Source organism: Aristolochia californica, unplaced genomic scaffold, assembly GCF_029961685.1.
Source record: "Aristolochia californica isolate CCGP_79_NKW_82.1479 unplaced genomic scaffold, dmAriCali1.0.hap1 SCAF_13, whole genome shotgun sequence".
Classification (NCBI taxonomy): Eukaryota; Viridiplantae; Streptophyta; class Magnoliopsida; order Piperales; family Aristolochiaceae; genus Aristolochia; species Aristolochia californica.
Window position 1 is genome coordinate 7,487,815 of NW_027181804.1, and position 22,741 is coordinate 7,510,555.

At 36.3% G+C, this 22,741-nt stretch overlaps 1 protein-coding gene across 4 annotated transcripts; it reads left to right on the top strand.

Annotated features, from left to right (window-relative positions):
* The first annotated feature begins 2,496 nt into the window (after positions 1-2,496).
* LOC137948756 (UDP-N-acetylglucosamine transferase subunit ALG14-like) lies at positions 2,497-8,764 on the top strand. Of its 4 annotated transcripts, none has more exons than XM_068794915.1 (6): positions 2,497-3,208; positions 5,590-5,835; positions 6,166-6,305; positions 7,357-7,509; positions 7,609-7,668; positions 7,767-8,764. In XM_068794915.1, the coding sequence occupies exons 2-6, from the start codon at positions 5,679-5,681 to the stop codon at positions 7,941-7,943; spliced, it is 687 nt and encodes a 228-aa protein (XP_068651016.1). In that variant the 5' UTR covers positions 2,497-3,208; positions 5,590-5,678; the 3' UTR covers positions 7,944-8,764. The 4 variants fall into 4 exon arrangements, with proteins under 4 accessions (XP_068651016.1, XP_068651015.1, XP_068651018.1 ...); XM_068794914.1 differs by having other exon boundaries at positions 2,497-2,700; XM_068794917.1 differs by having other exon boundaries at positions 2,497-2,700; positions 7,357-7,503.
* The last annotated feature ends 13,977 nt before the right edge of the window (positions 8,765-22,741 follow it).

A 22,741-nucleotide genomic window follows, 5' to 3' on the forward strand; every position in this document is an offset into this window, starting at 1 on the left:
TGAAAATGATAATCCAAGTTGCTTTACTTTGCACCCAACCCTCACCAGAAGACTACCTAACTATGTCAGAAGTTGTTCGAATGCTTGAAGGAGAGGGATTGGCAGAAAGGTGGGAAGAGTGGCAACAAGTGGAGGTGACTTGAAGACGAGACTATGAGAGACCTCAGAGGAGATTTGATTGGGGAGAGAATTCCATTTATAACCAAGAAGCATTTGAGTTATCAGGAAGAAGATAGTTGATGGCAGGTTTACAGAGTCCAAAGCCTGGGGTTGTTTTTGTTAGTAACTGGATGATAGGCAAAGCATCCTTGGTATACAGTTTTTGTTTTTTTTTTTTTTTGTTTCTGGAGCAGAATTCTTATTAGCTTGTGATGTATGGTATGTTTTCTTCTTTGAATCCCCCATTACTCCTTGTTTCTTCCAAAAAAATGTACATAGAAGAGATCAATCATTAAATATAGCATTTCTTGTATCCAAAACAGTTGTTAAAGAACTGAACTTTCAGTTTTTTTTTTTCTTTTGGGTGCCCAAACTTACAAATGGATTTATACCTTCTTTCTTTGTGTTTATGTTTATGCCCTTAGGTGGAGGGTCAGCTTCTATTGAGCGTCCATTTTTACTAGTTCAAGTTTGAATTGTTTGATTTTTCAAGTTGTATTAATGTACAATAACATGTAATCTTTGACTAATATAATATATAATTAAATTAATTATTACATTAATATATTTTAGTTATACATTAAATTAGTTATTTGTGTAGTAATAATGTTTATTTTACCTAATTTAATGTTTAAGTATTATATTTTAATTAAGTATACTTTACAAGTTACCAATTCTCTTATTTTCTGTGTTTTCCTCATTTGGGGGCACTAACACTGGAAATTGTTTTCCAATGGACATGAACTCGTCCACACTAATACCCATTTCGAAGATGAAGATCGTGTAGATGCATGAAATGAAAATAAAGATGAAGATGAAGATGAAGATGAAGTTCAAATTTTATGTTTGTTGACTAACCCCCCTAATGATGTTAGGAGATGAACTGAGTAATGTGGTTGAATTTCATCTCCTGATTCAAGTTGACAACCCCCCTAGTTATCATTATCACTATATTTGTTCGATATCTTTTGAGTTTGGTTTTGACATATGTTTTATCACCCATTTCTACCCGGTGTCGTACTTATAATTGGGACACCATGATGGAGGAGTTTTTTATTACATCTATATTATTTGTTTCAAACTGAGATCAGTGCCATTACCTCCAAGCTTGAGGGGGAGAAGGACATGAAGTACAAGAAAGAAGTATTTTGTTGTGGTAATTTTTATGTGATCAAAATATTCAAGAAATGGGGAGCACAAAAGACGAAGTTATTGCATTTATGAAGAATTATATTTTTGAAGAATTTTTTTCAGCAAAAGAAAATTGAAGACTAAGATTTTTTTTTCATTGCAAATTGAAATTATAAACTCTAACTTGAGGGGGAGTGTTGAAGAGCAAATATGGAAGAATCTTACTTGACTCTCACAATAAGAAGTCTTACAGAGCCAAAATTATTATGGAAGGAGGTCTCACATAAGAATTTCAATTTAAAGGTATTTTAGTTATGTTAGTCTTCCATTTATATCGATTTATTTAATTATGTTAAGATTTATCTTTAAGTGTTAGAGTTTGGATGTAATTGGGACAAGGGTCGTTTAATTGTAATTGGACTCTACTAGTTTCCTATATTATAAATAGGGGTTTATGTACTCTGATTACATTAAAGTCAATGAAGTTTTTTTTCTTTTCCATAAATTCAACAAATAATATGTATTCGGCACTCGACACTCCAAATAACAAAATAACTAAAAAAGGGGTAATGGGCACTCCAAATTATGAAACAAATGTTTTAATTTTGATAACATAAATATAAAATTATCTAATTTATTAATTAAATAATATTTCATATTTATAAATAAAATAATTTCATTTAATTATAAATCTCTTAATATTTAAAATTTGTATAACATAATTTTATATGATTATGAATTAAACTAGTAATGGTAAACAATTATGAATTTTAAGTAATTTAAATAATTGTAAAATAACTTAAGTTTATGTATATCATAATCATCAACTAATATATAATAAATCTATTTAATCAAAATAAAATTATATGTACTCATAAATTAAATAAATTATAGAATATGAAGTTACTAATTGTGTAAATATTTATGTTGTTTAATAATTTAATAAAAAAATAGACATAATTAAAATAATAATTTAAAATTTATCCATAAATATTTTTTAATATAATTGATAAAAAATATTTATAAAAATGATTCAAAAATAAATAAATAATATAAATAATTTATTTTGAATAATATAAAAAACAAAGAGTAGAGGAAGAACAAGGAGGGAGGAAGAGAAAACGAAAAGTAAAGATAGAAAAGAAAATGGATTTAATTTGTGAAGGGTGTAATTTTAGATACCCTTTCACGTTAGGGAAAGTCGGGTTTCTTTCACATTCTTGACATCTTCTCTCGAAAGCGCTGGAATTCGAAAAGAATGTAAACAAAAGAACAAAAAAAGCAGAAAATTTTACATTGCGTTTCTGTCATTCTCTCGATTTTTGCCCAGCTTCACGTTCTCTGGTCGTCTCTCAGTCGCCGAGAAGTCCCCACGCACCGTTGATTGCCTCTTCCTTCACCTACGTATCGGTACCTCTTGCTCTCTCTATCAAATTCTCTCCTTTGATTAATCTACTCCTCTCAGTCTCGTTCTTCGACAGTAATCCTGCTGCTATTGTCTCTCTTCTTTACATTTCAGTATCCATTTTACTATGCTCAGATCTTCTCGCTCTAGAGAAGTATAACTGGCCCAACTTGCCCTTCATATTAGATATCTAGAGAGTGAAAAATTTTATCCATAGTGGAAGGGGAGCAATGACCACATTGGAAAGTTATTGTTCCATGGTGGAAGGGCGTCAATGGCTTGCTAAGCTGGACCACAAATTTTCAGCAATCCTTTGGCCAAATAACTCATGTGTTGCTGCAATTCTTCCTGCTTTTACCTAAACTTTCAGAATGATTACCGGAATATACTTGCAATTGATCGAGTTACTATGAGTTCCAAGTAAACTTATAATCTGGTTATTTGCTGTTCTTAAATATGCAACCAGTATTCATTTTAATCAGTCATGTGGGAGTTATTTATTGATAGAGCAAGGTAAGTGGGCAAGAATGAATGAGCAGGCTTGCTGCCAATGAAGTTTGTTTAAGGAATTTATATCTGTCTTTTATTAGTAAAGTAAAAGTAGAAATTTTTTAGTCAAGGATATATATATATATGATTTTGTTGATCATGGTGGTGAGGGATTGATTTCAGGTTTTGAAAACTTGTGTCAAGTCGTGTTGTTTGAGCTTCTTATTCCCTCTGTGGTATGTTTGATTTGAAATTTCATGTAAAGCTTCCTGAGCCTAGACCTTAGTCTGTTTCTTCAGATGGAAGAATTCAAAAAAAAGGTTGGCCTTGTCAGACTGTTTCTTCAGATGGAAGAATTCAGAAAAATTGGCTGAGCCTTAACTTGGTCAGTTTGGATAAATATAAAACTGAGTTGGAGAGAAGAGAGGACCAAAAATGCCATTTGATGCTTTGTGACAAGTTCATCAGAAAGCTCAATATCATCGTATCATTTTTGCATCTCAATGACATGATAACTTTCTGGTTTTCATAAAGAAATGAATGATTGCTTTCTCTCATTTGCATCAATTTGTATGCATGTATTTGTTCTGTGCCTTTCACCACAAACTCAATGTGGATCCAAAAATATATACCTATTCCACAATTTCCATTTCAAGGCCAATAAGATTTCTTTATAAGCTGTTTTTATTGTTGTGGCAATCAGAGGAATGAAGAGAACCACCACAAAAGTCCGTGTATTCGAGAAGAAAGTCTTACTTGTCATAGAAAAGAGGAGAAAATCTTTCTGATCGTCTACAAATCTCATTCTCCCATTCTAAAGTCTTATTGATCATATGCAAATTTCATTATCCCATTCTATCTCAAAATGCCAAGATGACTCTCTGAACCTAATAGATGCTCAACATACTTCAACATTCATCTTCCTCCATCTCCCTCTGAATAAATCAAACCACCTTGAGATGTCCAAGTGGACAAATCAAGCAAATTAAATATTAGTGAAGATAATTTTCACAACCCTTACTACAGGGAACCGCCCAAAGAAAAGTTTAAAAGAAATATGGGTTAGATAAATAAAAAATTTAAAAATCAACACAAACTTGATTTTGAACACAAAACTGTTATAACAATCACTAGGTAGAAAAATCATTTACTCAAGGGCGGCAGTAGAAAACTCTCTTAAGGACACATAATTCACTAAGGACAAAATCATCAGTATGCACCAAAATGAGAACACCAATCTAAGGAACTCAGACAAAGGATTGATACATTCAATTCCCAAAAACATTAGAAATTTTTTCTCAAGACAAAACGTTCAAAACACACAAGGTATTTAAAGGTCCAAACAGAAATCAAAGAGTTCCAAAAGAAAGGATGAGGAATTGGTCTCACTAGATAAAAGAGAGTCATCTTTACAATTTGTAATAGAATGGGAGACGGGAAAAAAAAACAGAACCACTGTCAAGAAGAAAGTCTTACTTGCCATAAAAAAGAGAAGAAAGTCTTACTGATCATATTCAAATTTCATTATCCTCTATGATCTTGTGTCTTCTATTCTTTGATTGTTCTTCAAATATGGCTTCCTAGGTTGTCAGTGTGATCGAGATAAAAAAAAAAAAAAAAAAGATTGCTCATCTATTAATGCCAATAGATTCATCATTTCACTCCTAAGATCCCTTATCTGTTGTACTTGATATCAAGATCATCATAGTGTTGGTAATTAAAGATGCAAATAAGGAATTTAATCAGCCCTAGAATTTCTACTGAATCCTGAAAGGAAAGATTTTGTTGCATGGAAAGTATGCAAGGGACTAGCTTAAGAAGTGGATGTGTTTCCTGCTCGATGGCATATTCTGAACTTGAAGCATAAGAAAGCAACAATACTGGCTCGCAAGAGTGATGCATTTGGTTTAGTTTTTTTATTGTAAGTGTCATTGTAACTGAACTGTTTGATTTCATCAAATCAACTTGGCACTTTTAATGAGATGGATGCATCTTTTGCATTGTCGACTCAAGGACCATAGGACTAGTCTTGGATAGATATGTTATCTTTGATCTATATATTATTTTTTTGTGAATTCATTCTCTGCTATGCTACACCCTATCTAATTGTAAGGAAAAGGCAACTAACCTTTTTCTTCACATGCTGAGGTGAAAAATCCCTGTTACCGGCAAAAAAAATTCTTATTGGATTTCATCTTTTTTTTCTTTTTCTTGCTCTTTTTTTTTGTGTATATTACGTTTTCAAAGAGGCATTCCAATTCATAATGTCCTAGCATTTCTCATTTAATGGGATGGAAACATTTTTTTACATCAAATATGAATTGCTATCTTCTGAGGTTTACACATTTTATTGACGGTTTCATGTTGAGAACTATGATATGCATTCATGGATATTTTTCAAACAGACAGGGTGATTTTTTTATACTTTGGAGGCATCATAATGGCAAACATGGAGATTTAAACAGTCGGACAGTTCCTAAGTATCACCTTCGAAATGGATGATAGTTTTAATATATCGATGCTTCCCATCATTGTTTCTGCTGTTCTCATCGTGATCAGCATTCGTATCATCATTGTGCTATATAAGTGTGGGAAACCTCTTCACGTCTCAACTTCGAAGCCAGTTAGAACCCTTATTATCCTTGGATCAGGTATGCTTCTCAGCTACTTATTTTGAAGGCTTTAAAGCAAGGTTTTCCATTTTTTGGTGGCTATAATAACAAAAGTTTATCATCTTAACCCATCAGTGTTTCATTAAACCATAAATTGTTGGGTATAATATGATATTTTGTTAAATTATGCAATTTGTATGGGCTCCAGATCATTTCTCTGCCAGCTCCAGCCTCTGTCAAAGGCTATATGCAAAAGTAATAACTGAAAGTCATATTAGGTCATTCTTTGAATCTATTGTCATTGTTAAAATCATACAGTCGCTTATTATCTCCATCATTACGAAATGATGGTTGTTTATGATAATGAAGGAGGTCATACAGCAGAAATGCTCAATCTTGTAAAGGTGCTTCAAAAGGAAAGATTTACACCAAGATATTATATTGCGGCAACGACAGATAATATGAGTCTCCAGAAAGCTAAGGTGTTGGAAGAATCGTTGATTCATGAGGTACACGGACCTCCATTTGTATTACGAGTAATTCTTGTTTGCTTCTTGTTGTCTTGAATTTTGAGAAACGTTTAGTTTTTTCCCTGTAATGTAAAGATTTAGCTGAAAATTAGTATCTTGCTGTAAGTTCCTCGTACTCCATTATAAAATCTTTCAATTTCTCTCATGCCTACCTTCTGTGGCATCTATGTCTATTTTTATTATGGACCCTGTTATTTCCTGCCTACAGTCATTTACATGTAGTCTACATTTGCTATTGGTTGTTGGCTGGATGAAGACGAACGTCCCAGGTGATTGTGGCAGTTCCATTATAGTTACAAGACTTGCTCACTTAATCTGATCGAATTACAATTTTCCAACTTGAGGACGTGTTGTGACATTGTATTGTGAGGCATGATATACCTACTTACAAATAGTTACGTATTTTTCTTTTTAGTATGTATATACGTTTGTTATAGCTACCATTGGTAGTGGCTGAAACTAGGACTTAGCATTTACAAACGCTGGATGTGACAAGTAATGCAAGTTCCAAAAACACCCACCCCATTGGGTATTTGGTTTTATGACATGATCTAAGCCTTTTAAACTGGCATGTTATCTGAAAATCAGGCGTCTGACGGACTGCAACCAAGCATGTCTGTTAGGATCTGATTGAGTGACCCAATCTGACTCCTAGATTATTTCTTTCAGTGATGATTACACTCAGACACTTTAAGCCCCCATGCCCTGGACAGACTTGATCTGAAGACCTCACCCTAGAAACTCCCTATGTAGCTATTGGCTCCTCAACTTTTTATGACTGTTTAGATCTTGAAATAAATGCATTGTCTAGCTTAATTTTTCTTGTTTATTTAATTTTACAATCTAATTCATTTGAATCCACCTCTTAAAGTGGTTTTTGTGTTGGTTTTAAGAGAGAAAATAACAGAATCTTGTAAATCCACAAATTTAGAAAAAGAATTTAGTCTGTAAGAGATGTGATCTGTGTCAAAACCTGGTTAGGAATGCTATCCTTGTTTAGACTAGCCATCACAAATAATTTATGTTGCAGGCAGGTGTGAGGGAGTTGGAGGCTGCTCATTTCATGCAGATCTATCGAAGCCGAGAAGTGGGTCAATCCTATTTAACATCTGTTGGGACCACTCTAATCGCTATGGCTCATGCAATGTGGTTGACATTTAAAGTTCAACCTCAAGTGGTAATGGTGACTCTCTCTTTACCTTTCTTCACTTGGACTGCATTTGTTTGAGCAGTTTTTTCAATCCCATAAGATGATTCTCTGTGAACCGGCAACCTTTCTCAGGTTCTATGCAATGGCCCTGGCACTTGTATTCCTCTTTGTGCAGCTGCTTTCCTTCTTAAGGTAATTTAACCTGATTCATGTTGCAGAAGTTTTTGGGCTATAAAGAATTTTCTTCAAGGTTTTACCGAATTTGAAGCTCATCCTAGCTTTGACTGCAGGTCATTGGTATTAGGTGGTCATCCATTTTTTACGTAGAAAGCATAGCAAGAGTGAGGAAGCTCTCCTTAAGTGGCTTGCTGCTGTACAATTCACGTTTAGCTGATCAGTTCTTTGTGCAGTGGCCACAACTACAAAGGAAGTATCCAAGAGCTCAATATGTTGGCTGTCTCATGTAGTTCCACTGTCAGTGCACCAATCATGTTGTGTTTTGGAGGAAATCTCTAAAAGAAATAGTTTATTGATTACTAGACTAGTGAACGACTGGCCAACTAAGGCTGTTGCTCTCAGTTCTTCATCTACTCTACCTGGACATTGTTGTAATAGTATTATCCTATCCTTATAAATCTATACTGACTGACTTGCCTGTACAATTATGGAACAACTCAACATGATGGGTTCATTGAAACCACCCAAACTACTTATTCGCCGTACCCAAACTACTTATTTGTTGCTGACATAGCTTCATAAAGATTTCCACTTTTACTAAGCAATTTTGAATCTTTAACTCTTCCCTTTTTTCACAGGCGGGTAAAATCTTTTTCTTTGGAAGGAATCTCCTTACTGACAGTAGAAGGTTTGGAGTCAGTTGTTCTTTCTTGGAAAGAGATTCAAAGGCTTAAAGTAAAAAATATGAAGGACACTGAAGTCACTCCTGTTCTTTCAAACCTGTTTTCTGTTCTAAAGGAGTTTAAATGGCAGCTAGATTCCAGAGCTGTTCTTGCATCAAGTCTTGCTGGAACTGGAATTGGATCTAAAGGTGGAAGATTCTTCAAGAGAGCTGGACTATAGAACCCTCTTAGAGAGTAAGCTGGAAGATCTGACCGTCCTGGCTGAAATCAATTCAATTGATTCTTCTGGTACAAGTATATAAGCAGGATTGAGTTCTCATCTAATCAGATGGGTTATGGAGGCAATGAAAGGGAATCTGATCTTTTTAAATCTCCATTTCTCCAATCCTTCTCTGTAGATGGAAGTTATGTCCACAAATTTCATTTTACATGGCTCGAATTTTGTCTTTGATATGCCAGACCTGTGTATCTTGTACTCTTTTTACTCCTTTAACAAGATTAGGAATGCTAATCGATCTTCACTGGATAGGTGAATCAAGTCACTTCCAAGTGGCTTCTGTTTGAATAGTACTTCTTTCTGTTCATTTAATTAGCATTTTCTCATCCTGGATCTATGGTGTTGAAATTTGTATTAATAGGAAGGCTAACGTTTCTTTCTTTTCTTTCTACACAAAAAAAGTGAATGGAAATCAAGTTGATGCCACTCTCACTGTTCACCTTATTTCCACCGTTATCCGTGTGCCACCAAGAAATTTGATGGCTGACCATGCAAGATATCTTTGATGTCAGAACTCAGTCCACACCCATGGGGACGCCTCTTATTCTTTCTCTTGCTCCAGTGGAACATTTTGTCTCTATAGTTCAGTTTTGCTTATGGTGTATATGGGTTGCCTCTTTTAACGATTTGAAAATATGAACGTTGTGCAGAAGACAGTTTTAACAACTGTATGGGTTTCTGGAGAACGGGACAACCAAACGAAGGCTATCCGCAACGAATTTAGCCTTTGTTATCCTGGACGTTTGAAATCTAAAGGCTATCTAACAGCCAAACCCAATTGCCTATGGAAAACTTGAATTGTGTTTGCGATTGTGCTGACTATTCATGCGTTGTTGTTCTAAGCCAATATGGTGTTTGACTTGTTTCAAGGCTTGATCTCGATCTAGCAGTGCTTCGTATAGAGTGCGTTATGTGTAATGTCTTTCACATATGATGAAATGATAGGGGGAGGTATGTTATATATTACTTCAAAAGGAGACATCTTCAAGGAAGAATGATATAAAGTGTTGTAGGAATATTTTACCCAAGGAATATAGAGGTTCTAGTAAGATGGTTTGTCACCTACGAACCTGTGCAAGTAAGTATTTAAACATCGGTTGACCACTTCAGTTTGATTATACATTTGAGGATGATAAGTTATACTCATTTGTAGAGTTTTGCCCTACAATAGAAAAAAAATCTCTCTAAAAGGAGCTTAGAAAAATTCAATCTCTATAAGAAGTGATAGTTCGTAGCATGCCACGTAGTTTGGCTATATGAGTGACATAGGCTTCGGCAATGGTCTTAACGATGTATGGGTGTTTGAGGGCACAAAAATGAGCATATTTGTTTAGCCTATCCACAATGACAAAAATCATCGTTTTGCCTTTTGAAAAAGGAAGTTCTTCAATGAAATCCATCGATACATCTTCCCAAACTCTGTGTGGGATAGATAAAGGTTGCATGAGGCTTGTTGGTGTTGTAGTGTTGTATTTGGTTTTGTTGGCACACATTGCAAATGGCCACATATGCCTTGACATCAGTTTCAAGGCCTAGCTAAAAGAAAAATCTTTGCACCCTATAGTAGGTCTTTAGAAAGTCTTCTTGTCCAGCTATGGGAGATTTGTGCATTTTTGTGAGTATTGCTTTGACCAAGGGTTTGTCAAGTGCTGAAACCACTACTTGAATATGAAAGAAGAGTAGTGAATTGACCTCCTTGTGGTGGGCCATTGTGCAAGGATCTTGACAAATTTTCTAGAGCATCTCTTGTGTGTTGGATATGTTATATAAGATTATTTAATATCCTATAACAGTAAAGAAATAGATGAAGTACTAAAGTAGTAAAGAGTTTATCATATTGAAGAGAGAGACCATCGATCGTTGCATTATGGGTTTCTTTTTTGCAAGTCATTTTAAAGTCCTAGCCCATTAGTTTCACAAGCCATATTTGTGGCATTGGAGTAGTAATCCGTTGTTGTAACAAATATTTGAGCGACCAATGGTCGGTTTGAACCGTTCTCCTAATTAGATAAGGTCATTGATGTTATTTAGCTTGGACCAAAGGATCGCTCTCTTTTTCATAAGTGGACCAAGCGAGTATCCTTCGTCCATCTTGTATCAAGACTGCCCCAATACCCGTTCTCAAAGCATCACATTTAATAAGAAACAATTTCAAAAAAATTGAAACCAGCGATGAAGCAATACACATTTTTTGTTTGAGGCTCTCTAAAGCTTTGGTAGCATCGTCACCCCATATAAAGGCTTCTTTTTTTAGTAGGGTAATCAAAGGTCGAGCAATTGTGGCCTAATCCATAATAAATCGTTGATAATATACAATTAGACCTAAGAACCTTCAAAGTTGTTTCAAGATTTTTGGTAAGAATCATTCTAGCATAACTTGGACCTTATCTTATTCAGTTGACACACCTTCTTCAAAGACCACATGCCCAAGATAATGGACTTTCAATGAAACAAAAGTGCACTTGAATATTTTGACATGGAGGTGGTGGTGTTGAAGTGTGTTAAAGGCATTATGTAGATAGTGCAAATGCTCCTCAAAAGTTTTGTTATAAACTAATATCATCCAAAAATATTAACACAAATTTTCACAAGAAGGGATGAAAAACATCATTCATCAACCCTTAAAAGGAAGTTGGTGCATTAGTTAGGCTAAAGAGTACTACCAATAACTCAATAGTGTCCATCGTGGGTCCCAAGGGTGGGTTTCTCAATGTTACTATCAACTACTCGAATTTGATGATAGCCCGAGCGAAGATCAAATTTGGAAGAAAAAAATTGCACCACTTAATTCATCAAACAACTCATCAATGACAATAATCAGGTACTTATATTTTATGGTGATGTTGTTAAGAGCATGATAGTCTACACAAAACCTCCATGATCTATATTTCTTTCTTTTTTAGCAACAACATGGGAGAGGAGTAAGGATTGTTACTTGGTCTGATGATGCCTTATTAAAGCATTTCCTTAACCAACATATTGATTTACTTTTTTTAACATGTGGATAGCGATAGGGTCTTGTGCTCATAGGAAGGGCATTGGTTGAATTGAAATCCGGTGATCATGGAGCCACCTTGGTGGTAGACTTTTTGGTGTAGAGAAAACATCTTGAAAGGTAGTGAACATATATTGTAATGAAGAAGAAGTTCAGGTTCACCTTGCGACATTATTGGCACAACCATTTGGAATAGGATGATCTGATATTGGGAATATGCCACCTTTTGTACGGATTCTAGTTGCACTAACTCATGCTCACCTTCTATTATGCCTCTCCATTTAATTCGAGCATCTTTGATTGAGAATTCTATGGACATGTGTTTGAAATCCAAAATAACTTTTACCAAGGTGTATAACCATTGCATTCCTAGCACCAGATCTGCTCATTTTATCGGAAAGACAAAAAAATCCTCATGAATGCAGATCCTTGGACCATAATCGATACATTCATCACTTTAGATGAACATTGGATTTTGGTCTCTTCTCCCGTCAAAACTAAAAAAACAAAATTTGATACAAAAGAAGCTCAAAGTGTTTTGAAATTTTTATACACATAAATTTATGAGTGTTTCCACCATCAACCAATATGTACCTTATGGCCTTTGATACACCTACCAAGTTGCATAGTTCGAGGTTGTAGAGCCTCAGAGGGTATGAAAGCATACTTTGGAATTCAAAACCTCTTCCTCTATGATCTCAAATTGAGGACTTGAGTCGTCTTCTTCATCCTTGTTGATTTTCAAGACTTTGTGATTTAGCTCGTGGAGAAAAAGAGAAAGGGACTCATTGAGAGAAAACAAGAGGAATAAAAAGTTATTGACTTATTTCCAAACCCTTCCCCTAAGCTCAATTTATAGATTAATCAACCTATAATATTATAATTATAACCCAGGAACTTTAACCTAATTATATCAATGTCATCTCCATGAGATGACTCTTTATTTACCATCCTGCCATCATTATATGGGTTTGTGGGCCTTCTCCTTGATCTATGGGCCTTGAGCCCATCTTCCACATCTCTTGGATGTGTGGGTTTTTCTTGATCATATGGGTTTGGGCCCATCTTCCAATACACTTGGATATATGGGTCTTCTTTGGTTGTGTGGGTTTGGGCCTATCTTCCAACACTCCCCCTCAAGCTGGGGGTGAGAGAACATCATGAACTCCCAACATGTTGCAAATGGTGTATAAGATCTTCTTGTATAAAATATACTCCATATCTTCCAACACTCCCCCTCACATCGGTGGTCTTTTCCACGAGGCCCAACTGACATAAGATGAGTGAGAGTAAAATTACTCCAAGTCGTATGACATCACTCCATACTCCAGTCATAACCCTTGTTGGATGTAGGGCGCACTCCTATCTTCTGTAGTTAGTGGGTCTATACGTAATGCTCAAAAGTGTAATAAAACACCTCCATCACCGTGTCCCAACCCGGGACACCGACTCTCAAGTGGTAGAAGTAATAAATACCAATTAAAGGGGTTAAAAAGTAATTACCTGGAAGATAATATTCTGGGACCACATTGGCTTTTGTCATCCATCAGAATAGCCTAAAATCAGCAACTGAGAAGTTCTTCAATAATAATGTCTCATCTAAAGAGACACAATAGTAGCAACTAAAGTGGCACGAACATAAATAATAAAAATCCTTGTAAAAGGACCCATGAAATAATATGATGCAAGTATTGCACCAAATAATATGTTGATAGAGGGATATGTTGCGAATACCACAAAATAATAATCCAGCCGAAGAAAAAGAACCGAGTCGTGTCGAGTCAAATAGTAGACCAATATAGCCGAGTCACGAAAGAAATATGTATAAAACTTGGGACCTGAACACGTATAACCAAGGCAAAAAATAAGTGGGCCGCGTCGGGTTGACCCAGCCCGAGTTGACTCACTCTGAGTTGACCGAGTTAGCTCGGCAGAATGGAACAAAGCTCGGGTCAAAAGGGTGGCTGGGTGAACTCGGTCGGGTTGGAGCATGTGCTGAACCGAAGCTTGATTAAAATTTCCTAACTTAGGAAAGATTTAATCGCAATAGTCTTCATCTTTAATCACAACAATCTTCATCTTCTTCTTCTTCGTCAACGACTCCAAACAGAGCGGACTTAGAACCAAAGAGGATAGTCGGTGATGAACCTATGAGAACCACAAACGGAAGATGGCAAATAGCTCGCAGAATCAATGGCCGTCATCTTCAGCCTCCAAAAGCGAAAATAGAGTTGTTGATGAAGAGAAGCAGTGTCATCTTCTTCCCCCGGTTCCGAACAAAGAAAACCAAAGAGCAACTTCTAGAAAGGCAACCATGACAAGAAACTTTCCGAGAGAACCTCAACAGAATGGATTGGCAGAAGAGTTTCCGGAAACCAGTAGAGGGGATATCTTCTGGATTAATGGATGTAATATCCTGAAGAAGCAGCAAGATTAAAGCAAGATCAAATTTTCGGAAATCAATCGACAATAAAACAACATATAATAATGTGGATTTGTAGAGACTTCACTGGATGACAGAAAATTGAATTTGAAACAATTAAACAACCATAGATTTTTCAAAGATAGTAGAAGATCCTAGATAAGCAGCAACGAGCAAAGGAAACTTTTTGACCGATGATAAACTCCCGTTTTGCTAGATGCTTGTTGGAAAGATAACAACGAGAAGATCTCTCGGTGAGAGGTGGTATTCAGGCTTTGTTTTGTAAAACAAAGTAACCAAAAACCGAATAACAAAGATTCAAAGAATGATTTTTCGATGATGTATTCTTCTCCGTTTAGGAAGCAATTTATAATACATTACATGCTGATTTTAGGATCAATTTAGATCCTAAAATCAAGGAATAAAATCAAAGGATCAAGGAAACAATCTGTTTCCTACAATCATGTTAATCAATTTACATACAGTTCATTACTGGCTTGCAAACACTCCCCCTCAAGTTGGTGCATAGATATCAGTCATGCCCAACTTGTCAATTATACCATGAAATGCCTTCCCTGGTACTACCTTTGTGAGCATATCAGCCAGCTGACTCTCAGATTGAATAAAGGGGAATTGGATGATCTTTGCATCGAGGTTCTCCTTTATGAAATGACGATTAACTTCAACATGTTTAGTGCGATCATGTTGAATAAGATTTTGTGCAATTGTGATGGCTGCCTTATTATCACAATGGAGATTCGTCGGTTTGGCGTATTCAATCCCTAAGTCCCTCAGTATATTCCTTATCCATAACAACTCGCATACACCATGAGTCATGCCTCAAAATTCAGCTTCAGCACTTGATTTTGATACTACCTTCTGTTTTTTGCTTTTCCAAGTGACAAGATTCCCTTCCACAGAAATAAAGTAACCCGACGTGGATCTTCTGGTTGTCTGATTACCTGCCCAATCAGAATATGTATATCCTTCAATATTAGAGATACCACTTTTTGAGAATAACAAACCTTTTTAATGGAGCACTCTTTAAGTATCTCAAAATCCGATAAACTGCTTTCATATGTTCTTCACTTGGTGCATGCATAAACTGACTCATAACACTTACATCATATGCTACATTGGGCCTTGTGTGTGATAGGTAGATTAATCTTCCAACTAATCACTGATAATGCCCTTTGTCTGCTGGGATTTGATCTGGAAAAATTCCGAGCTTATGATTCATTTCCATGGGCGTCTCTATTTGTTTACAGTCAAGCACTCCGGTTTCGACTAGAAGATCTAACACATATTTTCACTGTGAAAGGAAGACTCCATGTTTCAATCTTGCAACCTCAATTACCAAAAAATATTTAAGCTGTCTGAGATCCTTCATTTCGAATTTAGTGGCTAAATTCTTCTGTAAAGCTTGCATTTCACATGGGTCATCTCCTGTTACGACCATATCATCAACATATATAATTAAAGCTATTACCTTTCCTTCTTTGTGTTTTATAAACAAAGTATGATTTGAGTTACTTTGTTTATAACCAAACTCCTTCATTGTAGCTGAGAATCTCCCAAATCATGCTCTAGGTGATTGTTTCAGCCCGTACAATGACTTCTTCAATTTACAGACTTCACCTTGACACAAAGAACCACTTTTTAAGCCGGGTGGTAGCTCCTTGTAGACTTCTTCTTCTAAGTCTCTATTGAGGAAGACATTTTTAACGTCAAATTGTTGCAGAGGCCAGTCTCGATTCGCTGCTATAGATATAAAAATGTGAATTGTATTGATCTTAGCTACTAGTGCAAAAGTATCCTGATAGTCTATCACATACCTTTACGTATATCCCTTTACAACTAGTCGAGCTTTATATTTGTCAATACTTCCATCCGGTTTGAGTTTCAATGTGAACACCCATCGACATCCAATTGTTTTTACTCCTTTAGGTTAGGGAACAAGTTCTCAAGTGGTATTCCTTTGTAGAGCCTCCATCTCTTTGTTTATCGCCTTTTCCATTTTGGATCAGCTAATGCATCCTACACATTACTAGGAATAGAAACCCTGGATAATTGATCAACAGTAAATGCATACGATTTAGTCAACCTATGGGATGACACATAGTTGTTGATTGAGTATTTGGTATTGGCTTCAAGATCAGGTTCATACTATTTTTTTGGAACTCCCCTATTCAATCTTTGTGGATATCTAGGGGGTATATTTTCTGTAGGAAGACATGTTTCATTAGACTCATCAAACACAAGATTTGTATTTACCTGAGGAGGAACATTCCGGGTTGATTCTTCAGTTGTTGATGCAGACGGGGGCAATTCTGAGGGTTCTTCAGGAGAAATTACTGAATCACAGTCTTGTTACACATCATGACGCTTGAAAATTTCATTCACTGCTTCTAACTCAATAAACTCAGTACCTGCGCTATTTTCTTGTGATACATTTTCTTCACTTGAACTCTCCCCCTGAAAATATGTTCAAGAAACTCCCCCTGAATAATAAGGTATTGATTTATGGAAGGAGACATCTAGAGTCACATGGAGCTTTTGGGTGTGTAGATCATAACACCGATATCTTTTTTGAAATTCAGAGTAGCCAACAAATACACATTGTTTGGCACATGGATCAAGTTTATTTCGCAAGATCATTGGGATATGAACATATGCAGTACACCCAAAAATTCCAAGTTCAAGATTCGGAAGATGGGGAATTGAAATCAGGGATTACAGCTTGCGTTGAGGAGTTTGAAAATCTAGTACTCTAGAAGGTGTTCGATTGATGAGGTAGGTAGCAAATTTGACAGCTTCGCCCCAATAAAATCGAGGCATGTTCATGCCAAAGAGAGAGGCACGCACTACTTCCAAAAGTTGTCTATTCTTTCTTTCTGCCAATCCATTCTATTGGGGAGTATACGTGCAAGAGGTCTGATGATGAATTTCATGATTGTTCAGAAATTTTTTGAGAGAAGCATTAACAAACTTAGTACCATTGTCAGATTGCAAAACATGAATCTGCTTTTGGTATTGAGTATGTATCATTGTGTGGAATTTCTGAAATGCTAGACACACATCACTCTTTTGTATAAGCAGAGATACCCAAGTCATTCTATTGTATTCATCAATAAATGTCACAAAGTAACGAGCTCTTAAAAAAAAGGGAACCTTGGCTGGACCCCAAACATCGGAATGAATAACCTCAAAAAGTTCAAAACTTTTATTCAAACTCGGTAAATAAGCAGTACGGTGGCTCTTAGCCAATTCACATGTGTCACAATGAAAATGCATATCATTCAAACCTGAAAAAAGTTGAGGTCGCAATTTCTTAAGATAACCAAAGGAAAGGTGGCCTAATCGTCGATGTCATAACCATACAATTGTTTGAGCATTATCTTTATTGCTAGCTTGATTTGTCTAACTTATTTTCGATCCCTAGTTCTCTGTCAACTCGTAAAAGTAGAATTTGCCCCGTCTAACACCATAACCAAGAATCTTACGGGTTAGAATGTCCTGAAAGACACAAAATGAGGGCCAAAAAGTTAAAAGTACTAGCAAGAGTGGAAGTAATTTGGCTAACAGACAAAATATTATATTCAAGAGAGGACAGTTTCTAATGTAAGATTATTGGATAATATAACAGATCATTCCCCAGTAATAGGAGAGGTACTACCATTGGCTGTTGAAATAACAGATTGTGGAGAAGGTTGGATAGATTGTAACTGACTGGGATCCCTTGTCATGTGATCAGATGCACCTGTATCAATAATCCAAGGTCTGTTCTTAGAATTTAAAGAGAATACTGATGTTTTATCGAGAATATCTGGATGGGCAACATTTGCCGTAGGTAGCTGCTGATTATCTTCTGTGGATGTCACCATAGCTTTCCCAACAATCTTTTTATGGGGTTTTTTGGGGAAATCTCACCACACCAGATAACCAATAATTTCATAACATCGTTGTTGTGAATGTCCTTTTTCTCCGCAGTGAGTACATACACGATTGTTACCTTTTCCAGAGGATTGAGTGTTTCGACTGCTTGATGATCCTTGTCGATTTTGGTTGACCAACATCGTCGAGTTCTCTGAGACTGGACGATAGCTCCCTATTGTCTGTCTCTGTTGATATTCTCTTCTGACATATGCGTATGCACTCTCCAAATCAAGTTTGGGGTCTTTTTGCAAGATTTCTCTACAAACTTTATCAACTCGGAGTCAAGCCCGCTGAGAAAAATATGAACCTGAAGCCTAGCCATTGCAGAGTGCAATTAGATTAGCCCTTCGACTGTTCCTTCCTGAGATATAGTTCTATGATCAATCTCCTGGAAAATAGCAACCAGTTCATTGTAGTACGTGGATAATGGTCTACTATTTTGTTTGGTAGAAAAAGATCTCCAGTTCAACTCAAATATACAGGTTTCATCTGATCCATCATAGAACGTTTTTTATACTGCTTCCCATATCTCCTTGGCAGTGGAGGGCAAATAAATCAATGCATTAGCAATGGACTAATGGAGTCAATAAGCCAACTTTTGACTCTTTGATTTTCAATAATCCATGCTCCAAGATTGGGATTGCCAGATGCTGGTTTTCTCGTTTTACCGGTGAGATATCTAGCTTTGTTGCGCACGCCAATTCGCATCTCCATGAGTTGGGACCATAATGAATAATTAGTCTCATCGAGGATGATTCCAGTTGGAAATGCAGAATTGTCTTGGTGGACTATAATTTGTGGTGATGGGATAAGTTCGGTTGATGCGCTTGTAGTGGTAGCCATCGATCTGGAAATTTGGCCTAGTCTTGTCTTATTCGGTCCGGCTCGGTTTGATCTGGTCTGGTCCAATTCTTGTCCGGTCCGATTCGGATCCGCTTGAGTTGACCCACCGGTCTGGGTCAGTTCGGTCAACAGAGAAATAAAGGAACAGTAATTCCTAAGTTTAAAAAAAAATAATCACCTTTCTTCTTCGACAACGGCAATGGAGCTTCGGCTTTCTTCAACGATGACGGTGGTCAACAGCGACAATGGGGCGGTGGTGCGGTCGTTGGCACTCATTGGCGATGTGGTTTCGGCTACGGGACTATCGTTGTAGAAAGAGAATAGAGTTCTGTAAGTCGGCTTCCCTTGGAGATAGCGGTGATCGGCAGCAATAACGAGCTAGTGGTAAGGTCGTCGGCGGTCGTCTTCGGTCTTCGGTGATCGTCGTCGGTCGTCGATGACGTTCTTGTGGCTATGGGATGACTGGAATATGGAGTTGCAAAAAAAAACAGAGTTCTGCAATTCCACGACGATTTTTTTTTGGCTTCCTCTTTCGACGACTACGGGAGCACTTAGTTCCGACTTTCGGCGACGGAAAGGAGAAGATAATTTTCCCTCTCTGATACCATGTAAAATAGAGTAACCAAAAACCAATAACAAAGATTCAAAGAATGATTTTTCGATGATGTATTCTTCTCCGTTTATGAGGCAATTTATAATACATTACATGCTGATTTTAGGATCAATTTAGATCTTAAAATCAAGGAATAAAATCACAGGATCAAGGAAACAATCTGTTTTTTACAATCACGTTAATCAATTTACATACAATTCATTATAGGCTTGCAAACATGTTTTGAACAACACCAAGCTACCAAAGATATATTTTTCATAAATAATTAAGATAGAGATGACAGAGAACTTCCTATGATATCTATGATAATGCTAGAGTACTTCCGACGATATCGATGACCTTCCAATGATAGAACTATTGTTAAGCTCGGATGATTCTCCCAACGATGATGCTCTAGCCAGTAAAGTTCCCAATAGGCTTTTCAAACCTGAATATTAGCCGCGTGTTTGACAATGGGGAAATATAACCAGTCTCTTCGACACAGTGGAGGCTGGATGGATGGTGGACCCAATACTTTATCCAGATGTATATGCCCATCTCTATACCTTACTCTCGCACGGGAACAAAGCTTGCCGGCAAGTGCTGAGCAATTTGCCATCTCTATACGCAATACTCAGAAGTGTAATAAAATTCCTCCATCACCGTGTCCCTCTATAGGACAACAACTCTCAAGTGGTAGGAGTAATAAATGACAATTAAGGGGGGTATGTAGTAATAAGCTCTTCATCATGGTGATGTAACATAGATGTAGTAATAAACTCATTCATCACGGTGTCCCACCCCAGGCACCTACTCTCATAGGTAGAAATTAATGGGTAACATAAATGTTGTAATAAGCTCCTCTGTCACGGTGTCCCAACCGTAGTAAACACTCATAAGGTTACAATAAGGGTTGGCTCAAAGATATTTGTGAGAGTCAAATAAAGGATGGTATGAGAAAGGATACTGAGGTCACCACTTTTTCAATAATAACGTCTTATCTAAAAAGACACAATAGCTACAGTTGAAATGGGTTTGGGCCCATATAACACGAACCAAAAAAATAAACCTTGTAAAAGGAACCATGAAATAATCCGATGCAAAAATTTCTTCTTAGATGCAAAAGCTTCATCATTTGTGCTCCCCCTTTTTTGAATATTTTGGTCACATAAAACTTATCCACAACATATGGAATAAAATACCTATTTCTTATTCTTCTTCTATTTCTCCCCCTCAAGCTGGGAGGTAATGGTAGTGATCCCAATTTGAACCAAATATCATAAATGTAGTAATAAGCCCAAATAACATATATGTAGTAATAAACCTTCAAACAAGGGAGAAGTTAGATATTTTCCTGATATAGCAACTCAAGAAGTGATGCAAAATAATCAGCTTAAATTAAGATTTTTCAATGTAACAGGATACCAACATGACCTTTGATTCTTCCAATGCAAATATATCCAAAAATATAGTTCATATTGACATACATTTTCTCCTTATGAAACTAGACTTAAATACCTTTCATCCAAGTATAACTTCTCTTCATAATTATACTTCTTTTGAGATAAATAATCTAATAAATTTTGTTCACTGTAATCTGGCCAAACTATGTACTTTTTTCTCCTTTTGCCAGCATGACCATTGAATCTTCCAAGATAAATATCTCCTTATAAAAAAAGCATACCGAGAATTGGATGAATAGGTAATAAAATAGACTTATAAATGTTTCTTTTGATATATAATTCTCCATATAAAGTCTCATTCTTGATAGCATAAAGTACCTCGGAAGTTGAAGTTTTCTACTACTGCTCGAACCTCTTTTGTAATCTGATTTTCGTTGCTTCAAATATTGTTTTCTCTTTGTAGATAACTCCGATTGGAAAAAAATCATTTTTCCTTTGAAAGTAGACTTGAATATATTTTCGTCAATATATAATTTGAAAAATGAAAAGCTCAGTATAGAGGTGAAAAACCTAAAACAACTAATGGGTGTAAGGATTGAAAAAAAGGACAAATATGAAACCTAAACTGTTTGAAATAATTGATCTAAAAATATCACATTACCTCTGTGGGTTGACCAAGTCACTCACAGAACTTGTTCTGATACCATGTTGAATGTATGAAAAAAAGAAATACTTCATTGACCTTATATAACCAAAGTACATGATCCTCTATTATAATAGAGGAAGGTAGTAGAGTCCAATTACAATAAAACTACCTTTGTCCCAATTACACCCAAACTCTAACACTTAAAGATAAGTCCTAGCATAATTAAATAACTTAATATAAATAGAAGACAACATAACTCAGACTAAAACTATTCTATGAGGACGTGACCATAAGATAAATATGTCAGCTCGTGGCTATCTTTGTGGGTCCCACTTGATCTTCTAACCAGTTCATGGTTATCTTTGTGAGTCCTTCTTGATCTTCTAACCAGCTTGTGGTTATCTTTGTGAATCCCACTTGATCTTCCAACTTATGTGATAAGGATGTCAACTCGTGGTAATCATAGTGGGTCCTACTTCTTATGGGTTTGGGCTCATCTTACAATACTCTTAGATATGTGGGTTTTCCTTGGTCATGTGACCCATCTTACAATACTCTTAGATATGTGGATCTTCCTTGATCGTGTGGGCTTGGACCCATCTTCCAATAGATAAAAACCTCTTCAAGGTTTTATCTTCTGAACTTCCAAATAAATAATTAAAGTTGTTCTAGGCAAATGATGGAGAAGGGGGGGGGGGGGGGGGGGGGGGGGGGGGGGGGGGGAAGAGATAGAAAGTGAGACAAAGTGGCAGAGAAGGGGAGAGAGGGAGACGAGTTTATGAGAGGGCAAGCAAAACAAGGCGTGAGAAACTTGGGAAATAGGTTTGATTTTTTTTTCAACCAATACCCCTATCTATACTATTTTCATTACGTTTTCAGGGAAACTCTTCAATTAATTAGGTTCCATAATTACATCAATCAAGGGAAAAACACAAAATCAAATGAGAGAATTTAGAAAACTTCTAAATCAATTACAATCTTATCTTTTAGAGTTTCCTTAACGATTGAATGTCGAAATTCTAGGAATTCATAAAAAAAAGGAAGGTACGACTCCCATTTATACCATTAACTTTTTACCTTATTTTCACTTTTGCGCTGAAGTGTCTTTTTGCCTCTTTTGCTCTTAAACTCCTATACCCCCATGCATGTGCATGGGTCCATATGTGTGCCACCTTTTTTCTCACTCTTGCTTCCTTCTTTATTGATTTTTTAAGGACTTTAGGGTTCTTATCACTAACACCCCCTTAGTTGTTAGTATAAGCAAAATTAAATATAAGACTACAAACACTTT